We start from the raw sequence: 20,098 nt of genomic DNA, 5'->3' as shown, positions 1-20,098 counted from the left end.
TTCATTAACAAACCAACCGTTTTCTTTTTTATTAGAGATAAAAACAGCCGAGGTCCCAGGTACCACACCCTCGGGAAAACAAGACAGCGGAGGAGTGGGGGCTATTTACACGAGCCGTGGCGGAAGGAACCGGGCGGCCTCGGGTCCCACGGGAGGCTGTGGGCACAGCCAACTTCGGGGGGCGGGGGCAGGCGGGTCAGTGGCAGAGGGCGATGGTTTCCATGTTAAGGAAGCGCACGTGCATCTTGGTCTCGATGTCTATCCCCTGCCAGATCTGCAACAGACAGAGCAGCATGAGCACGTGTCCCCACCATGGCCCGGGTCCCTGCCCGGGTCCCCCCCTGCCCGCCCCGCCACCAGGGCAGGTGAAAACCAGAGGGTTGCTCTCAAGATTGTGAGCTAACCGACAAAGAGAAACTTCCATCTGCCTTTCTGTGGGTTAATTTGGCTCTGACATGTGGATCCTTTCTGATAATTGTCACAGCAAGTTATTATTAAGTACGGAATCCGAGCTTTTAGCTCCGAGGCATTTCAATCCCACCCACCCCACTTTAGGCTCCACGATTTTCATGCAAATTCCTTAACCCCACTAAACCTCCTCTTCATCAGTACAATGCCGGGACCCCCACCTGCGCTGCCCACGTAAGTCACGCAACGCTGGGGGCTCAGAGGCAATCATCCGCGGGAACGTTCTGGAAGCTGTTAAGCACTGTGCAGCTGCCAAATTTTATTAAGCCACCTTCCTTTGTTAAAAGGTCACAGCAATTTGGTCTTTATAACTTCCCAGGGATAGGTCACCCGGTTCTACGGAGGCAAGCTTTTCCCTGGGAAGGGTCATCTCTGCCCACAGATGTCCACTGCCACATACCTACCTGGTCCTGGTTCTGCCGTTACAGTCCATCCTGGCCAGGGCTCCGGGGGACCCCTCGGCCACCCGATCCCATCTGCCACACTACAGACCCAGCCTACCCCCCACTCTCAGGACTGCACTTGCCAGCTCCTTGGCCCTCGGAAGCCACACATCAAAAAAGGGCTGGATGCGGTGGGCGTGACTGGTCCCCCTGCTCGTGTGAGAGGTGCAAGGCTGACACTTGCAGCATTCCCGGAGACGGTCACCAGGCTGTAGGCAGGCGGCAGTCAGAGCCCTGTCGGCACCCGGGTTGCAGGGAGGCCTGGCTGCCGATCTGGCCACTGTCACACACCCATGCCCCAGCAGCTTTGTGGTCTCCTGCACCTGTTCTGGGTCTGGCGAGCGTGCAGAGCGATCAGACCTGGCTCCTTGGGAACAGCTCCAGGCCTCGTTCCCAGCCAAGCTAGCTGGGCACCCAGGGTGCTTCCTGCTAAATGCCGAGTGGCAATAGGGGCACTGGTGAGGCTCGGGGGAGTGGAAGGGCCAGCTGATCGGGAAAGGCCTCCATGGTGGGGGGCGGGCATGGGGAGCAGCGGGGGCATGGGGGTGGCAGACAGGCGAAGCCTTCTGGGGCAGAACCTACCCAGCCCATGTGTGCAAGGAAAGGAGGCTGCACACCTGGGCCCAGAAGTTTGCGTCGCCTGCCGCCGCCTCTGCAGGGCACGCTGCTGCTGGCCAGGTGAGCTGTGCAGCCTGGGAGGAGCACTCATCTGAGCTGCCCTTGGGCTCCATGGGGCTGTGACCACCCAACGTCCTGGCCTGGCTCCAGGCCCGGGCCCATCCCTTCCCTTGGGCTGGCCAGTGGCTGGCACAGTGCCCTGGGCCAGAGCCTCGGGTCCTGTTCCCTGACTTCCTGTCCTTCCTCAAATTCCAGAACGACCCCCTGTCAGGGTACTCAGAGCCAGGCAGAGGATGGAGCAAGCTCATCTCCCTCCGCCAGACCCATCAGAGCAGTGACGGGTCCTGCTTCCCGAGCTCGGAGCACAGCTGTGACAGCAGAGGCTGGGTATCCCGCCATGGGGGCTGCGGGGGTGGGCAGCTATATCCAAGGCACCTTCTCCGAGGCACAGGAGAACGGCACATGGTGTGCTTCTGGGAAAAGCTAGTTCTCATACAGGCACAGAACACTCCAGAGCCTGGTTCCAACTGCCAGCAGCAAGGCTTCTGACAAAGGGGGCCTGGGACTCGTCAGGGAGAGACAGGTGTGGCTGGAGCCCTTCTGGTCTCCTCAGGAGCCCCGACCGCAGGTGAAGAGGACTCTCCCCATAAAATCAAGTAAAGCCCGTGCTTTAAAGGTCACGCCCAGGCATGACCCCTTTCCGCAGAGGAGCAGGTCTCCTCCTGACCAGCGGGCACCCCCTCGAGTCCCACCGCTCCTCCTAGACACCCACCTTCAGGAAGTCGTCGAAGGTGATCCCCTCATACACCTGGTCAGGCTCCTGGGGACAGAGCACATGCAGCGTGAGCGGCTTCCACCAGGAGATCCCCCCCAGGACAGAGATGCTGGGGCCCCTTTAATCAAGAGAAGAGGGCGTTTCTCCGGACTGCTGCCTCCAGCTTGAGGCCATCACCCTGAACTCCGAGGTCCCCTTCATTGGCATAACAACATGACAGAAGCAGGGTGCAGGCTAACTGGGGACCTACCCGAGCCCACCAGGGGAGACCCGGTGGATGAGGGTATCAAGAAGGCAGGGGGGCAGAGAGGCATGGACTCCCCTCCCCTCAGTGACCAATGGACATGCCTCCTGCCATTTCCTGGTCCTGCCCCACTGCACCCGCACTGACCCTGTGAGCTCACAGACCACTGGGGCGGGGGAGGGGGTGGAGGGCTGATTTCTGCAGCCCAACCCTTGTGCCCAGTGAGTCACCGTGATAAGGGTCACCTGCGGGGCCTCTCCCCCAGCCAGTCATGGTCAGTGCCAGTCTCCATGTGCGTCTGTCCCACTCTGGGCACACACGGACCTCATGAGGCCAGAGGTGGGGCTCCTGCCCCTTCTGCTAGCTCAGGCTCTGTCACAGCCAAGCCTCCCCAAACCTCACCCCTGCCTGCAGCACCCTTTGTGCCAGGGACCGCCCAGCCGCCATCCGTGTCCATCCTCAGGAGACCAGCTAAATAAATCCTGGGCATCTGTGCTGTTGAGTACTAAACAGCCACTAAGAAGGAGTCGATCTTTACGAGCACATACAGAAAAGGCTCCAAGATACAGAGTGGGAAAAACCAAGCAGAAAGACGGCGGCAGGTCTGTGAACCCAGGCCAGTCTGGTCCCCTACTGCTAACCAGACACCGTCTGCCACCGTCCGGCCCGTCCGGCCTGTGGAGGTGGGGAGGTCAGCACAGAGAGGAGAAGCGGTCTGTTCAACTGCATTTTGTGTAAATCAGAAATAAAAGACAGACACGTCCATGTTGGTGTATGTTGGGAAACAAACCCCACGAGGGCGGTTCCCCGGAGGAAGAAGGGCACAGAGAGCGTACGCCTCTCCGGCGTCGTCCTGATGTCTGTCTAAGCAAACAGCAGGCGCCCTGAGCGCCTGCCACAGGGTCCTGTCCTTGCTCCCATTTTACAGAGAAGACTACTGAGGCACACGAAGCCAGGCCCCCCGTCCAACTGGGAGGCTCCAAGAGCCTGGCTGGAAACCAGGGTGAGGAACCCGAACCCTTGTTTTTCATACAAAAAATTTATCTATGTGCACTTCCAAGTTTTATAAATGCGACCAGTTCTCAAACGCCGGGGCCGACCCCCCCAGGACTCCCTGCTCTTCCTGCCCAGGTGCACGGGGAGTGGTGGGGACCCTGGAAACCCGGGTCGCAGTTGAGGAGAGCTAATGAGAAAGAAGTTTCCAGAGCCCTAGCTGCAGGGCACCGGCAGAGGGAGGGCAGGGGAAGCCCCCAGTGGAGACCCCAGCCTAGCAGCCCCCACGCCCCCAAGCCACAGGAGCTTCCAGAGAGAGCATTCTGGAAAGCCAGCACGGCTCCAGTCAATGGCTGGCTCAGGAAGGCAAGGAACACAGCTGACGGAGCTTCGGTCCGGGGCGGGCAGTGCGGGCAGTGGGGCAGGCCCGCTGAGCATCCCCAGTGGCCGCCTGTGTGCAACCCAGCCACGTGGCCCAGCCCGGCCCTGCACCCAGATATGAGCGCACACGGCTCATCCGTGTAACCGGCCAACATCTGCAGGAGAGAATGTTTGAAAAGCACCCAAATGACCCGTAAATCAAGAAACGCGCTCAGGATGCACCCCCAGGGAGCAGGCCTGGGCTCGGAGATGCCCCCGCTTCTGAGGTTGTGTGAATTTTATGCAGATCCGCAGCTGCCAGCTGCCGTGCGAGTTTACTACGGCAAATTAAGAAAACGGTCACCAATGGAAACTGGAGTGGGACAGGGAGCCGTTTAAATGAGGAGAGTGTAATTAAATCAAATGGGAGTTTGGCTCAACAACACGGCAGGGAATCCCTGCGCGCCCCACTGAGGTCACCAGCCCTCTCTGCCGCAGTTAATTTGCTGAGTGGGGTCGTTTCACTGAAGCCAGAAGCCTGCCCGCCCCGGGTCTGAGAAGCAGACAGAGAAAACGCAGCCCAGTACTGTGACCGCAGCCCCTGCCCCTGGGAACAGGCCCGGGCCTGCCAGGACCCTCGACGGTGGGTGTGGGGCACAGAGAGCAGGCTCCGGCAGGAAGACGCCCCTCCACTCAGGAGGGATGTGTCTGGGGCCACGTAACACACTGGTGTGAAGAGCTGACGGCCTCCGCGGGACCAGCCAAAACCCTCAGCGAACAAAGTCACAGAGATGGTCAAGTACCTGCCCTCGGGGTCCCTGGGGCTCAAAGCCACCGTGTCAGGGGCTAGCCGGGCTACAGCCAGCCCTCCAACAGCGAGTCCACCAGGCATAGTAAAGAGGGCTGCCCCCAAATTCCAGAAAGTTCTTTACGTCCTCAGGCTAATGTGAGACCACAAATCTATGGAATGATGTGTGCACAGGCCGTGCAGCCACCCACGGGGACGGGAACGTCGGGGGTGTCTGGCCTGCCTGGGGCATAGCTGCAGGTGCCTCCACGTGCCCAAGCTCCCAGCACGTGCATGACGGTCGCCCCGCTCAGTCGCCCTGTCCCGTCTATGTCAGTGCCCCTCTAGTTAATGATCCTTCACTGGGGACCATCCTGTTTGCCCACCAGGGACATTTGGCCATGTCTGCAGATGTTCTTAGTTGTCACAACTGGGAGGGAGGGCCTGGCATCTGGTGGGTGGAGGCCAGGGACGCGGCTGAACAGGACGGTCCCCCCACTGACGGCTGTCCCGCCCCACGTGTCACCAGAGCCAGGTGATGCGGCCCTGCTCTAACCGGCCTGGCACAGTCCTGAGAGACGCCCCAGCCGCTCGACACCAGCACGACCCCAACAAGCCTCCAGGGGTCCCCAGCACCCGTGCAGAGACCCCGATTCTCAGCCCTGTGGCCAGCCCTCGGCCGCACAGGACGCCTCCGTGGCCACACCTGCCTCTGGCCCCCACATCTCTTCTGGGGCCGGTGGAGGGCTCCCCTCCACAGGTGCCAGCCCTGAGGCCGAGTCTCGTTGACACACATCCCCACTCCCAGCTCCACGCCGGGGCGCCAGATGAAGGACCCCAGAGAAGAGCCCCTGCTGACCCCGCCCATCTCAAGGCCGGGAATCCCCTCCAGCCATTGGTAGATGAACAACGGTCTGATGAGCTGATGGCTCAGGCTTGGGGGGAGGTGACAGTGCTGGGGGTCTCCCCGCGGGGCCTTCCAGAAGCCAGCTGGGCAAGGCAGGGCAGAGGCTGGTCGGGGAGAGGGGCTCGGGGGTTCCGGGACACGGCTCACCATCTGCCCCACGCACACGCTGGCTGCCTCCATCATGGCCCCGTCAGCGATGGAGCGGGCCGACTCCTTCTCGATGTGTGGGTTCCCGGAGAGCAGCTCCTCCACCACCTGCCGGGCGAGGCAGATACACGGTGACCTCGGGGCTCCGTCCGGGCCGCGGGCGGGGAGGGGCCAGGAGCCCTGGCCTGCGGGCCGAGGAGCATACTTTACATTTCGATACTCTTCCAGGGTGATGCGGCCGTCGCTGTCCGAGTCATACATGTGGAACAGAACTGGGGGCGGCAGTGGAGAGAGAGAAACGGGGGCTCGGTCAGACGAGCAGGGAGGGGAGGCCCACGTGCCCCTGCTTCCCCAACCCTCCCGCTCGGAAACATACCTCAAAATGAGCAAAAGACATCCACAACGACCCCCATGTGGCCACCGCAGGGATCAAGGACAAAGGCCCAGACTGCCTATTTCCTGCTGGGTGACCCTGGACAAGTGACCTAACTTCTCTGAGCCGCAGCTTTCCCATCTGTCAAATGGGAAGAGCAACAACAGCACCTACTTCAAGGTGTTGCCCAGACTCCGGGAGCCCCAGAGCTGGCGGGTCAGGACCAGCGAGTGATCCCTGCACACGCTGAGCACAAGCTAATGGACAGAAAGATCGACGTTATTTCAAAGTCTCATTCCTTGCGGCGCTGGCTGGCTTGGTCACAAGAGCGTGGGACTCTTGCTCTTGGGGTGGTAAGTTTGAACCCCACATTGTGTAGAGAGATTACTTAAAAATAAGATTTGGAGGGGTGCCTGGGTGGCTCAGTTGTTGGGCATCTGCCTTTGGCTTGGGTCATGGTCCCGGGGTCCTGAGGTCGAGCCCCGCGTCAGGCTTCCTGCTCCACAGGAGACCTGCTTCTCCCTCTCCCACTTCCCCCCTGCTTGTGTTCCCTCTCTTGCTGTGTCTCTGTCAAATAAATAAAATCTTTTTAAATTTTTTTATTTTTTTTAAAAATCATCATTCCTCAAAGACCCAAGCAGGCAGCTATCATCGGCAGGTCATGGGCTACACTGCCGATACCCCGGCCCCTGGCTGGTCTAAGCCTGCCCCGTGGGCACGGGCTGGGACACCAGAACCTCCTCTCCTCTCGTTAGTCCATTTTGTGTCATTTGCTTTGTGCCTCTATGCACCTGACTGCCCAGCAGAGGCCGGGAGCCAAGGGGAAGGCAGCCCCTCAGCCCCACCAGCTCAGCCTGCAGCTCCCCAAGTCCCTGCGCTGGCATTGATCTGGCACCAACTGAACACCCCGGGCAACGTGCAGCAAATATCTTCACGTCTCATCTGCACGTGACCCCATGAAGCGAGGCTGCCCTGAGCCCATTTCACAGACTGTACTCTGCAAGCTCAGAGAAGTTAACGGGCTTGCCTATGGCTGCCCTGTTAAGGAAAGGGAAACCAGGGCCCCCATGACCTCTGACCTGGCCTTCAGAGCAGGTGGGACACTGGGCCGACACCGGGCTTCCCTACTGGTCCAGAGCACCAGAGGCGGGGCACTTGGGGGCCCCCAGCCCTGGCGGTTCCCACCAGCCCTCACGCATTCCAGAGCTAAATACGGCCGAGTCCCCATGTTTACTTGTTTCCGCTAACAGGGCTGAGATTCGGATGGCCTTCAGCAGGGGGTCAGGAGTCCTGGGAAAGTCCAGACGAGGGAGGGACACATGACACAGGCCACCCCAGGACCCCATGCTGCTGGCCAGCCTGATCACAACCAAGCAGGCTCCGGAGCCCAGGGACTAGGCAGTGCCCTTAGCACCTGGGTGAGCTCCCTGAGCCTCAGAACCCGCTTGTGTTCACCATCAGCGTCCCCTGTCCCGGTTCAGGGTGACATGGCTGCTTGGCGGAAGGGTCTGAACCAAGGGCCTTGCTCTTTTCATGGCCCCCGAGAGCCTCAGCCACCATGGCCCAACCTAGGGGAGAAACACTGCCTCGGGGCTTCTGTGGGTGTCGTCAACTGAGACTGAGCACCGGAAGGATGCCGGTGGGCGTCCCCTGGCCCTCCCCTCCACACTCGCCTCCCCCCACCCCCTGCCTGCTGCAGGGGTGCGGCGAGACCTGCGAGACACAGCCCGCCCCATGCGCACGCACATCTCAACTTCTCTTTGCGGCACAGCTGCACCTGCTCCTCGTCCATGGTGGTGTCGATGGGCCGGAAGTAGGACATGATGGTCAGGAAATCCTCGAAGTTGATCTCGTCGGCCAGGCCGCTGGACCCCTTGCGCAGGTTCCTACGGGAGCCGAGAAGGGAACAGGAGCAGCGTGTGAACCCCAGGTCCTGTCCCTTCACCTGCGGGGCCTCAGAGAACCTGGCCCTTCTGGGCCCATGCATCGCCCTCTTAGCCTTAGGTTCCATTTCCCAGCAACCTGCTTACAGGGGTGCCAGGGGTGGGGGGTGGAGGGGTGATCCCGGAGGTCTGGCCCAAGCCCGGTGCTGCCCTCCCAGAGCTCAGCACAGGGGGCTGGTGAAGGCTGGGGTGGGCACTCACATGTGGGGAAACCAAGGCACCGAGCAATTCGGTAACTCCCGGAGCCACTTCTCCTGACCCTTCCCTTCAGATCTGAAGCTGGCAAACCACTGTATGCGGGCCAGCCCTGCCTGCCACCTGTGTTTGTCCAGTCCATGCATTAAGGAGAGGCTTCAGATTTTTAAATGGTTGACAAAATTGGGGAAATCCCAAATAATAGACTCTCGGGGCAAAATTTCATAAAAATTACAGGAAATGCAAATGTCAAGGTCTCTAAATAAAGTTTTATAGGCACACAGCCACGGCCATCCAGTTACTCCGCGTCTGTGGCTGTTTTCAGGCCACCGCAGAGCCGAGCCGTGAGACAGACGCTGCCTGCGTGGCCCACGAAGCCTGAAATACTGACTCTGTGGCCTTTATAGAAGAAGCTGGCCGACTCCTGCTTGCTCTCGGCTGCTCGCAGCTCCAGTAGCAATGGGCTCGGCAGTGTTGAGTCATTGGTTTACAGCCAAGGCGCAAAGTTTACCGATAACTTCAGATCTTTTAATAAGTCAAGACAGGCTCGAGGTTGTCTCAGCGACTTGCATCTCAGAAGGTGCTGGGAGGGGCCCTTTTCATTCCTCATAAAGATGCCCAGTTTTTTTTTTTTTTTTTAAGATTTTATTTATTTATTTGACAGGCAGAGATCACACGTAGGCAGAGAGGCAGGCAGAGCGAGAGGGGAAGAAGCAGGCTCCCTGCTGAGCAGAGAGCCCAATGCGGGGCTTGATCCCAGGACCCTGAGATCATGACCTGAGCTGAAGGCATAGGCTTTAACCCACTGAGCCACCCAGGCACCATACAAAGATGCCCAGTTTAGAGCAATCTTTCTCATCCTGAGCTTTCTGACGATCCTGTAAGGAACGGAGCCCTTGGAGGTGGGGAAGGGCTCACGCCGCCCTCCAAGGTAGCTCCTCTGTCCACAGTCCGGGTGCGCAAGGGTCTTAGGAAGCCAGGCTGACCCTGGTCTGTCTTGAGAGGATAACCCTGTCTCTGGACCGCACTCCAAAGTCCTCCCCTCACCCCCTCGGAACTTCCAGGACAGGAAGCAAAGGATGTGGGGAAGCCTTGGTGGCTCAGTTGGTTAAATATCTACTTTTGGCTCAAGTTCGGAGACTGAGCACGCCTTGGGCTCCCTGCTCGGAGGGGAGCCTGCTTCTCCCTCTGCCTGCTGCTCCCCCTGCTTGTGCATTTTGCTCTCTTTCACACAAATAAAGAAATAAAATCTTGAAAAAAAAAAAAAAAAGTGGAGGATGGAGAAGGGTATACAGGCTCTTGGCCACAGGCCCCCAGGGCCAGCCCTTCCTCAATCGTGCCCTCTTCACAGATTCCCACGCTCCTGCCCCCCTCACCCACCTGCTACCCTCCCCAGGACCAGAGGGAGCTTTGCAAACATGCAAACTGGACCCTATTTCTTCCCTGCTTCAAGCCCTCCAGAGGCTTCAAATCTCAATTGCTAAGTCCCAATCCCTCCCCCTGCTCCCCTGGGCCCCAGAAGGCGGGTGTTGGTCTCACCATCCACCCCAGCCCAGCCCCAGAGAACCCCTCCTGCCACACTCTGCAGGGGTCCCCCCAGGTTTGGTTCAACGTCCACCTTCTGGACACTCAACATTCCCCCACCAACTAAGGTCCCTGCCCCTCCCTCCGATGGCTGTCCTAACTTCCGACCCTCCAAGTAAGGGGGGTGTCTCTCCCCCCTCTGACTGGCTGCCCTGAATCCAGTGGCTGCCTTCATGGGCCCTACCTTCCTGTCTTCTAGCCAGACAGAGGCCACAGCTCCAGCCCCATGCCCACACCCTGTGCCCTCGGCAGAGGCCACCACTCACAGGCTGGACAGCCCAGCAGATACCTGAAGGCCACCACTCACAGGCGACAGCCCTTCAGATACCTGAAGGCCACCCCAGCTCCTGCAGCCGCGCCCCATTCCCAGGGGTGACGGGTGAAAGCCAAGCTCAACCCAAGGTCAGATTTGTTTTAATAAATAATTACATACAGTCAAAGGCACAGATTTTGCATTTGAACAGGTGCACCTGCACAACCCACGCCCCAGTCAGGACCCAGAACATTTTCCTCCACCCCAGGAGCACCGTCTCTCCTGTCTGAACACACTCTCTGCTAGGGCGCGGGGGAGGGTCAGGGGACCTGCCTGCTAGGTCCTGGCCCAGGCCAGCCCAGCAGGCCCCAGGAGGCAGCTGGTACGAGCAGGCCTCCGCCCTCACCCCCCCTCGCTCACCTCATGCTCCAGGAGCCACCAGGCCCCCAGCTCCGCCCCACAGAAGGCTGCGTCCCTGATACCTGGCCAGCGTCCCGAGGGGCCAGGTCTGCACAGAGTCTTTTGGAAACAAGCCTCACAGACACATGCTGGCAGGCGTGGGCCCACATCCTCACGCACACTCCCATCTCATGCGGGCACCCCTGGGCTCTGGTCTCTCTGTGAGACCTTCAAGTTCAGACCCCAACATCCGTGTCAACTCCATGTTGGGGGGGACCTCCCGCAGTGTGGCCCCCATCACCACCTGTCAACCCCTCCCCACCCCCGGCACTGCCTTCCTGCCCACCCCAGGCCTCCTCCCCAGAGAACCAGGACCAAAAAAGGAGATTCCAACCTCCTCTTCACCAAGGACCATGTGCCATCCCTCTGGCAAAGGTGACAGTCATCTGTGTAGATTCCTCTGACACTGGTTGCTCACCTCCAGCCCCAGACCCAGCCTTCCCTCTGTCCCCTCTTCTTCCCCTGCAGGTGTCACAAAGCCGCCCACTGCTCTCCACTTCCACTCAGCAGCCCTGCCTCCAGCCTGGGGACCACAGGACACCCCTCCTGGACTTCTGTCGCCTACAGCCAGAGTGTGTGATCCCCACCCTGCCTTAAACCTATCAGAGCCCCCCTGCTGCTGCTCCCAGGTTAAGGTCAAGACCCCTTTTACTGGTCAAGGGGCTGCACATGCTGCAGCTCTGCCCTCCCCACACCTCTTGTCTCGCATGCCCTCTCTGTGCTCCGGCCAGACCTCCTTTCTGCCACACACATTCATTCCACTTTCTTGTGCCACAGGACCTTTGCACATGCCGTTCAGTCCTTCCAGAACACCTTCTCTCTCGGCTTTGTCTCATTAACACTTGATCAGTCTCTCTGGCCTTGCCCTGTGGGAAACTGAGGCCACCTCCCCCCCTACCCATGACCAGGGGAGGCTCAGGGAGACTGAGCACCTTGCTTCAGGCCGCATAGCCTTATCAGAACCAGAGCTCAGTGGCTCAGGCTCACAAACTTGAAACCGGCCTGAGAAGTCACCACCCATCTTCTGGCCACAACACGCCTATTCCCTTCCTTCCTCTTTCTGCCAGTTCTCCCGGTTTCTCGGCCATCTATGTAGATATAAGAGGTCAGACCTGGGGCCCTGGCAGGCTGGGGAGGGCGTATGCCACCCAACTCTTGATAGAGCCTCAGACACAGTGAGTCTCCACGCAGTCACGCAAGTCAGCTCCAACGATGCTGGACATCTGAGGGCGTGAGCTCTGGTTGGAGCCTCAGCTCTGGGACACTGCACCACTGCTCTATACCTCAGTTTCTCTGCACATCAGGGCAACAAGCAGAATGACAGCCAACTCTTTAGTGCACATCGTCTCAGAGCTCCCTCAGCAACTCCTAGAGGCAGATGCTATTGTGACCCCCATTTTACAGATACAGAAACTGAGGTAGTCTCCAAGACAGCTCCCAGTGATTCTGAACTCCTTGTAGCCAGCGCCCGTGTAGTCCCCTCTCTTCCTGTGGGCTGACCTAGCGACTCACTTCTGATGAAGAGAGCACAGCGAAAACCATGGGATTTCCCTCACAAGATTAGGTTACCAAAAAAAATGGGGTCTTCCAGCTCAGGGGTTCAAGCTGCCCTCCTCTCTCTCACGTGGACGTCGCTCTGCGGGAGGCCAGCAGCTGCCATGGGTGAGCAGACCTGGGAGACAGTCCCTGCTTGGAAACAGAGCCTGCCCCTGTCAAGCCTTCAGATGACAGAGGCCCCAGCTGCCCCTGAACCCAAGAACCCAGCTAGTCTGCTCCTGAATCTCTGATATGCAGGAACAGTGAGATAAGAAGTATTTGTTTGGAACTGCTAAGTATCAGGATAATTTGTTATGTGGCCACAGCTAACTGCTGAATAGGCCTGAGGGACTGAGTGAGCTGCCCAGAGTCAACCAGCCTTGAACCCAGCGCCGGAGCTGTCTGAGCCCGAGCTGTGCCTCTAACTCCTACTCAGCCCTGCCCCCTCTTCTCTGTGTTGGCTTCCGGGGCTGTAAGAAGGTGCAAGAGTGAAACGCTCTCTCGAGGCTGAAGTCACCTGCCACCGGGTGGATTCGGGGACAAAGACACACCTGTTGTCGAAGAAGGCACGGACGATTTTGGATCGGATTGGGTTGAGCTCCAGGTCAGGGACGTTGTTGAAGTTCTCCTTGCTGGGTCCCAGGAAGCAGGAGCACCAGGGAAAGAGAGAGGAGGAAAAAAGCCAAGGTCATGTGGTGCGTTACCACTTATGGGCTCTATTTCTCAATCCCGAGCAGGTCCCTGAAGAACGGTCCAGAGACAGTCCTGGAACACACAGCATTGATGGGCCCCCTGCTCTCCCCTCTGACTGCTGGGAGCTGGGAGGATCTGAAAGCTCCAAGATGCTCTGTGTCCTGGACCTTCACCCCCCAGAAAATGCAGAGACACAAGATGTGCACCCCCTTCCGGGGGCTCAGAGACACCCCCGAGACCCATCATAGACCCCCAGTGAGGAGAGCCTGCTTCAGCCAGTCTGGAGTCGGGGCAGCAGACTACTGGTCTGGGGCTGGAAGACAGGCTGGCAAGACCTCAGCGGGTAGAGGGGAGAGTCTGCCAGGACCCGGCCCCTCCACACAATGCATCTGCCTCCGAACACATCCATGGACGGCAAGAAGCAGCGTTCGTAGCAGCCACACACGGCAAACCCACCAAGGGTCTGTCACCTGAGAAGTAGGTAAATCGCGGTCCATCGAGACAACGGAGTATTATTCAGCCATGAAAAGGAAGGACACGGGGTTCATGTGGCAACGCAGTGGGGCCTTGAACACATCACAGGGGCCGAGTGAAAGCAGCCAGGCACCAAGACTACACAGTGTGGGATCCCGTTCACACACAATGTCTCAAAGAGGTAGATCCACAGAAACGGAACAGACACCAGCGGCAGCCAGGGACCAGGGGTGTGGGAACGATGGGCAGGCACCGCTGAGTGTACAGGCTCTCTAGGGGACAATCAAAAGATTCAGAAATCGTGGGGTTGGACGCACAGCTGTGAGGATACTAAAAGCCATGGAATTGTACATTTTAAGGGCGAGTTGTATGGTATGTGAAGCCTATTTCAGGAAAGCTGTTTAGGAAAAAATATGCCGGCTTGGGGCACAAGAGGATGAATTTCAAACCCAACAGCACTGTCGCTGGGCAAAGAGGTCACTGGGTCGGGGAGAGGCTGCGGGTCCGCAGGAGAGGAAGCAGCGAAGGTCCTTACCTGCCTGACCTGCCCACAAAAAGCCATCCTTTGTTCTCAGAATCTGCCTCCCACTCCCCTCTTCTTCTATTCCATGGACTTCAAGGGGCAGCAGCCTTGGGAGGGACCAAGGCCCAGGCTGGTGACCCCAGGGAGCTAGGAGGCATGCCCAGGCAGGGGAGGTAAGAGATCAGCTCCGTAAGCTGAGAGGGTCCGGGGCCGGGGTCGACAGCAGGGCTGGGGCTCAAAACTCGAACTCACGCCTGGCGGCAACAAGGAGAGGTCACGTACACGGAGACTCAAACACGGAGCTGGAAGCTTTAGAAGCACGTGGCTGACCTGTCCTGCCCCCACCTTACAGACAGGGAGGCTGAGGCCCAGAGGGGAAAGGGGAGCCTGGCTCGGGCGCCCAGATGCCTCCGTGACCCCACTGCCACCCCCACACTGCTTCCTGTCCTGCTTCCTGGCGGGGCTGGCTCAGGGGACGCCAGGCCAAACTCGGGAACCAGCGTCCGTGGACGCCACGTTCTGGATTCCTCAGATCCCAAGGCTGAAGAAGGGGGCGCGCTCAGAACAGATGTACTATTTGGTCACAAGAAGGATCGCGGTGTCGAGACAAACTGCCGTGCAGACCACCTCGAAGGCGCGGGACCGAGCAGAAAGCGCCGGACACAAATGGTCACATCCCAGAGGATCCTTTTATCTGCGATGACCAGAGTCGGTCCCCCAGGACAGATCCAGAGGCAGAAGGCAGTCGGCTGGCTGCCAGGGGTGGGGGGCGAGCAGGGGTAGAGACTGGTCAGTACAGGCTTTCGTGGCGGGGAGGGGAGAGAGAGTGACAGAAATGTCCTCAAACTGGCTGCGTACTTCAAACAGGTAAACTGTAGAAGATGTGCGTTATAGCTCAATAAGGCATCTAAAAAATTTCCCCAAGAGAGGTTGAAAAACCAAAAGCAAAACCAAAAGCACATTGCACTGTGACCCTCTTTATATAAAGAACACGAGGCACCAGCACTAACCTATGCAGCCCAAAAGCAGGAGAGGTCAACTGCCTTCGGGGGTGGGCGGGGGAGAGCAGGGAGGGACAGGAGGCTGCCCTGAGGCAGACAGTGCTCTGCCTTTGACCTGGGCGGGTCAGGGGTCTGTGCAGGCTCTATGGTCCCCTCTCTGGGAGCTGACACCTTTCTCTGGGTGTGCTGCCCTCCCCACTAGCAGAGCCAGATACCCCCATGGGAGACCAGAGACGCCCTGCACCGGGACAGGTCAGGTCAGAGGAGCCACGTGGAGAGTGAGAGAGAATTCTGGGCGAAGGGAAAAGAAGTGGCCAGCAGATTTGTGGCTGAAACCCCTCAACCCCCCTCTGGCTTTCATTGGTCAGGGGTCCGGGCCACCGCTAATCTGGCCTTGGCCTCGGTTTCCTATCTGTAAAGTGGGCACACAGATGCCACAGACAGAAGCTTTCACACACCACGTGCTGAGTGCCTTGCGCCGCTGGGGGCGGCTCAGGTGCTCCAGGAGCCGTGGGCAGAGTGAGCCTCCGAGAGGAAGGCGTGGTGAGATGTGGTCTGGGCTGGGCTCCTCATCCATTCTGAGCATCTGGCTAATGCCGGCCTCGGTCCCCCTGCCAAGATGTCCAGACCTCTTAGCTGCTCCCAGGACGTGCCCTTGGATTCTTGGAGAGCATCAAACCCCAGCTGCACCTTGCTGGGCTGTCAGAGGAGTGGTCCCCCAGAGCTGCCAGAAGCATCCTATTTGGGGACACGCCTGGGATGTGGAAATGGGTCTGGTTAATTCCCCAGAAGGAAATAGCCAGCAACGGGGAAGCTGCAGGTTCTAGGGGGCTGAGAAACACGGGCCCTGGGCAAGAAGGGACGTGCCAGCAGCCCTCTCCAGCCCCCATGAGATCCCACGAAGGGCCAGAAGCTCCCTGGGGCTGACGGTGGAGGAAGGAAGGACCTCGCAGAGCCTACAGAAGAAAATTAACAAGAAGAGGCCTGAACTCCCACTGCCAGGGGCAGAGGTGAGGCAGATGCTAGGAATCCGGCTGGGGGCACAGCGTCCCGGGTCCGGACATCACAGCCTCCGGCAGGGCCCTACAGGTGTCTCTGAAGCCCAGCTGTCCTTGCTCCTCAGTCCTCAGACGCCCGCTAGACCCACGCTCAAACCTCAGCTTCCTCACACGGGCACCTGACAGACGTTCCATGCCTCAGTTTTCTCATCCGTGAATTCCAAGGGTACACACCCAGCACTGCCCACAGCAGAGGGGCCGTGAAATCAAGCACCCCCGGGGCCAGTTCAGGATCTGCTCCTGACCAGGCGCGTGCCCTTGGGCAATGCTGTTTCCTCAGCTGTAGAATGGGGGTCCTGGGAATGTCTGGATAGTGTCACAGGGTTGATAAAATTAAGAAATCCGGTAAATACTCATCGGGAGCTTAGCACACTGCCTGACACACAGTGAGTTCGTCATTTTAAAATTAGGACAATCGGGGTGCCTCGGTGGCTCAGGTTAGGCTACTGCCGCTTGGTATGGGCTAAGGTCAATATCTGGGGGAGCTGGGATCGAGCCCTGCATCAGGCTCTGCGCTCAGCAGGGAGTCTGCTCAAAGATTCTGTCTCCCTCTGCCCCTCCCCCTGTTCGCATGCATGTACGCACGTGTGCTCTCTCTCTCTCTGAAATAAATCATTAAAATAAAATTAGGACAATAATAGCAGCTAACCTTCTGTGCACTCCAAGGTGACAGGTGACACTCTAATAAGAGCTTTACATTCTTCTCCTATAAGACAGATGCTTATCCCCATGTTAAAGACGAAAACTGAGGCAGAGGTAAAGAACCTTCTTATTGCTAAGAAGGATACTGACAGACAGACAGTGCGCAGATGCTAGGGGAAGCAGATGCTAGGAAGACTTAGGTCTGGCTGTCTGGTCCTTGGGGACCCTCCCGGATATTTGCCAACTTCCCTTTTCAACAAGGCGACTGCAGGCCTGGAACCCAGAGCCTGGGAAAGGCTGGCCATGGTTTAATGTCCCATAAATGCTGGTTTCGGTCCTATTCTCCTTCCTCCCCACCCGCCTCCAGCGCCCACTGGGCTGGTAGAACCGGCTCAGCCGCACGTGTCCAGGCCCAGGGTGCCGCCATGGGAAAGGACTCTGTTCCCCGTGAGCCCAGGGCTCTGGGGCCAGAGCTGACGCCGGGGGAGGGGCTCAGGGGTGATGCTGCCGCAGTGGCCAGCAGGGAGAGGTTCCCCACGGAGGCCCCAGGGGCACACAACTTGCACATCTCCTCCTGGGGGGTTGAGCCCCCCCCCCCCACCAGCATCCACAGGCTGTGCTAAGTGCTTTGCAAACACTGCCATGCTTAATCAGCCCCCCCACACCCATAATCTCCCTTTGACAGGTGAGAAACTGAGGTCCAGGGAGGTGAAGTGAGGAGGCCATGGTCCCACAGCCGGGAGGGGAGCTTGAATGGTGCTCTAACGGCCCCATATACTTCCTGACCCTAGCTACTTCCTCCAGGTTGCAGGTTTTTACTTGAGAGAGAGAAGGACTGAAATCTTGGTTGGGGATCTGCTCCCCTCCCCCCGCCGCAGCCTCTAGAGGCCCCATCTAAGAGCCACAAAGAAGGCAAGAAGCATCCAGCCCGCAAGGGAAGGAAAGACTAAGAAACCACCAACGAGGGGCCCTTCCTCAAGCCATGGTGTGGGCTGGCTTCCGGCAGCTCCGAGCACCAGCTCAACCGCAAAGCGCTCTCTGCAGGCTCGGGGCCGTCCTCTGCCACCAGCAGGGAGTAGCCCAAGAGCTGAGGACACAGCAGGGCCCCCGAGGTTCCGTGGTCCATCCAAGAGGGGTCTTCACTCGGGGGCTGCCTGCCCGACTCTCCTGGACCCCCTGCCCCACCATTTAGCAGGGAATATTCCCCACATGAGGGCTGCAAGATGCTACTTACTGGCAAACTGGTCCCCACGGGACTCATGCACAAGGGGCCAAGCCTCACACATCATGCAGGGGTCTCTCCAGCCAATGCTAGGCAAACTCAAAGTGTGTGTGGTCCCCGGACCGGCAGCATCAGCATCACTTGCAGTTTGTGAGAAACAGAGCCTTTGCTGGCCTGGAATCCAAACCGGCACTTGAACATGATCCCAGGGAACTCGTGCGACGGCTAAGGTTTAAGAAAAGTCCCTAAATGCACCAGGCATTTGTGTCTCCCATCCACGTGCCTTTGCACAAAAGCTCTGACAGAAAGAGCCCTGGGCCCCTTGCCATTGGGCAAGTCCCTCTTCTGAAAGCCGGGGGTGGCATCAGCCACGTCATTCCGCCCTGCCACATGCTTTCTCAGCTTCTCCCGTACCCGCTCCAGGCCCGAACCCAGCTGCCCTCCCGACACCAGCCATGTCCTCATCACAGGGGAAGCAACAAGGATTCCGGCACCTTCCACGGTCCAGACGCTGCTCTAGGTGCTGGCTTCAGCGGGGAACAGGACAGACACGACCCCTCCTGGGATTCCAGCAGGGAAAGAAGACAGAGGGAAAACAGAGGGGCTTGGGCAGCCGTGAACGCTCTGCAAGCAAACCAGGCAAGGACAGGATGGAGATCCGGGGAACTGGACGAGGTCTCAGGAGGGTGATCAAGAAAGGCCTCCTGGTGAAGGTGACGCTTGACCAGAGAGCAGAGGGTGGCGAGTGCTCCACCCCCAGCGAACACCCGGCCATGTGGGGGGGGGGGCATTTCTGGTGTCGTCCCGGGGAAGGGGTGTTATTGGCATCTGGTGGGCAGAGCACCAAGGTGTGCGCTGCTCGCCGCAGTACACAGAACATCCCCCCGCACACACTCAGACACAGATTCTCCAGCCCCCGAAGCCACCAGAAACCCTGCAAGAAGCTTCCTCTCCCCACCAGTCCCAAGAGACGACGCACCCTTCGTCCTGCGTCTTTCCACAGCTCAGACGTGTTCTCCGGTTACTCACCTCTCCGACCCCCCCTCCCTCCTCTCTCCATGCGCCCCACACACGGGCCCCACCCCTCCCCCACAGCAGGAGCCCCCCAGGAGAGGCAGAGGGAGCGCACCGGTCCTTCACTCCAGCAGCTGGGGCGCCAGAACCAGCCACGGAAGGCCCGGCCACCTGCTTCCACAAGCAAGGGCCACCAAGTCAGGGTAAAACCTCCCCGGGGAAAGGGTCTCTGTAAAAACCGTCCGTTTGAGTGCCTGAGACTTCATCAAGTCCCTTTAGAAAGCTCCGTCCTGCTTTGGGGACATCTCAGCACCCTTCCCACCCAAGGGACTCTCCTGCCTGGCTCTCCCTGTCACCTGTGTGGACGGGAGGGACCGCTCGGGAGAGGGACCACCCACTGTCGCCTGGGGAGTTCTATGGATTTTCTTTGTCAAATGAACGTGCACCAGGCGGGCTGAGGCTTCCAAGGGAGGACTCATCCTCATCAACTCTCGGAGTTCATTACACACGGACAGCAAAACAGCAGAGCCTCAACTCACCACTGTCGCGAGTTACTTTAAAAAAAAAAAAAAAAAAAAAAAAAAGACATTTTTAGCTATGTGACGGGTTAAAAGCAAAGTAAATGGGTTACAATTAAAAGGCCTTCCTTAGAGAAAAGCGATATGATCATTGTGGGCTCTGGGTTTTCTTCAAAGCGGGGAAGACCCTCCCTAGGTAAACCCACTCAAAAATAAATCCTAGATGGTGAAGAAAATAGCTATCTGGGGGCTCCAGTTCTGCTTTGACCTTGTCTTCTTCAGCCTCAGTTTCTTTCTTTTTTTTTTTTTTAAGATTTTATTTATTTATTTGACAGAGAGAGATCACAAGCAGACAGAGAGACAGGTAGAGAGAGAGGAGGCAGCAGGCTCCCTGCTGAGCAGAGAGCCCGATGCAGGGCTCGATCCCAGGACCCTGGAATCATGACCTGAGCCGAAGGCAGCGGCTTAACCCACTGAGCCACCCAGGCGCCCCCAGCCTCAGTTTCTTAATCTGGAAGATGGGATAACGGGGTGAACATCACGGGGTTCCTGAGACCCGTGGGACTGGGCCAGTGGGCGCGCAGCCCTGTGCGTGCACGTATTAGCCCTAACGGCCGGCCACCGGGGCTCCCACGCGCGTGCTTGACTGGGAGACAACCTTGAACGTCATGTCCCCTGCTCAGCTCGGAAGCCTGCTTCTCCCTCTCCTTCTCCCTCCTCCCCACCCGCCCCGCATGCTTGCTGGCTCTCTCTCTCTCTCTCAAATACTAAATGAAAAAGAACACAGCTCGGCGATTTGGTGTCCATCAGCACGGGACCCCGCTCCCTTCCTGTCTACCCCGTACGTGCACGGCTCTGTTTACTCCAG

General features: G+C 58.6%; 1 protein-coding gene across 1 annotated transcript in view; it reads right to left on the bottom strand.

Moving 5' to 3' along the window:
- Positions 1–20,098, bottom strand: part of TESC (tescalcin) — a 46,895-nt gene continuing 26,797 nt past the window's right edge. Inside the window, exons 3-9 of the mRNA XM_059138656.1 lie at positions 12,637–12,717; positions 7,862–8,001; positions 5,953–6,014; positions 5,743–5,850; positions 2,302–2,349; positions 995–1,120; positions 1–274 (exon numbers count right to left, since the gene is read on the bottom strand). Of these exons, the coding sequence (XP_058994639.1) occupies positions 197–274; positions 995–1,120; positions 2,302–2,349; positions 5,743–5,850; positions 5,953–6,014; positions 7,862–8,001; positions 12,637–12,717 (643 nt within the window). The 3' untranslated portion in view covers positions 1–196. The remainder of the gene's footprint in view (positions 275–994; positions 1,121–2,301; positions 2,350–5,742; positions 5,851–5,952; positions 6,015–7,861; positions 8,002–12,636; positions 12,718–20,098) is intronic.

Source organism: Mustela lutreola, chromosome 11 (assembly GCF_030435805.1).
Source record: "Mustela lutreola isolate mMusLut2 chromosome 11, mMusLut2.pri, whole genome shotgun sequence".
NCBI lineage: Eukaryota > Metazoa > Chordata > Mammalia > Carnivora > Mustelidae > Mustela > Mustela lutreola.
Note: the sequence above shows the minus strand (reverse complement) of the source record. Positions and strands in the feature narration are given on the sequence as shown.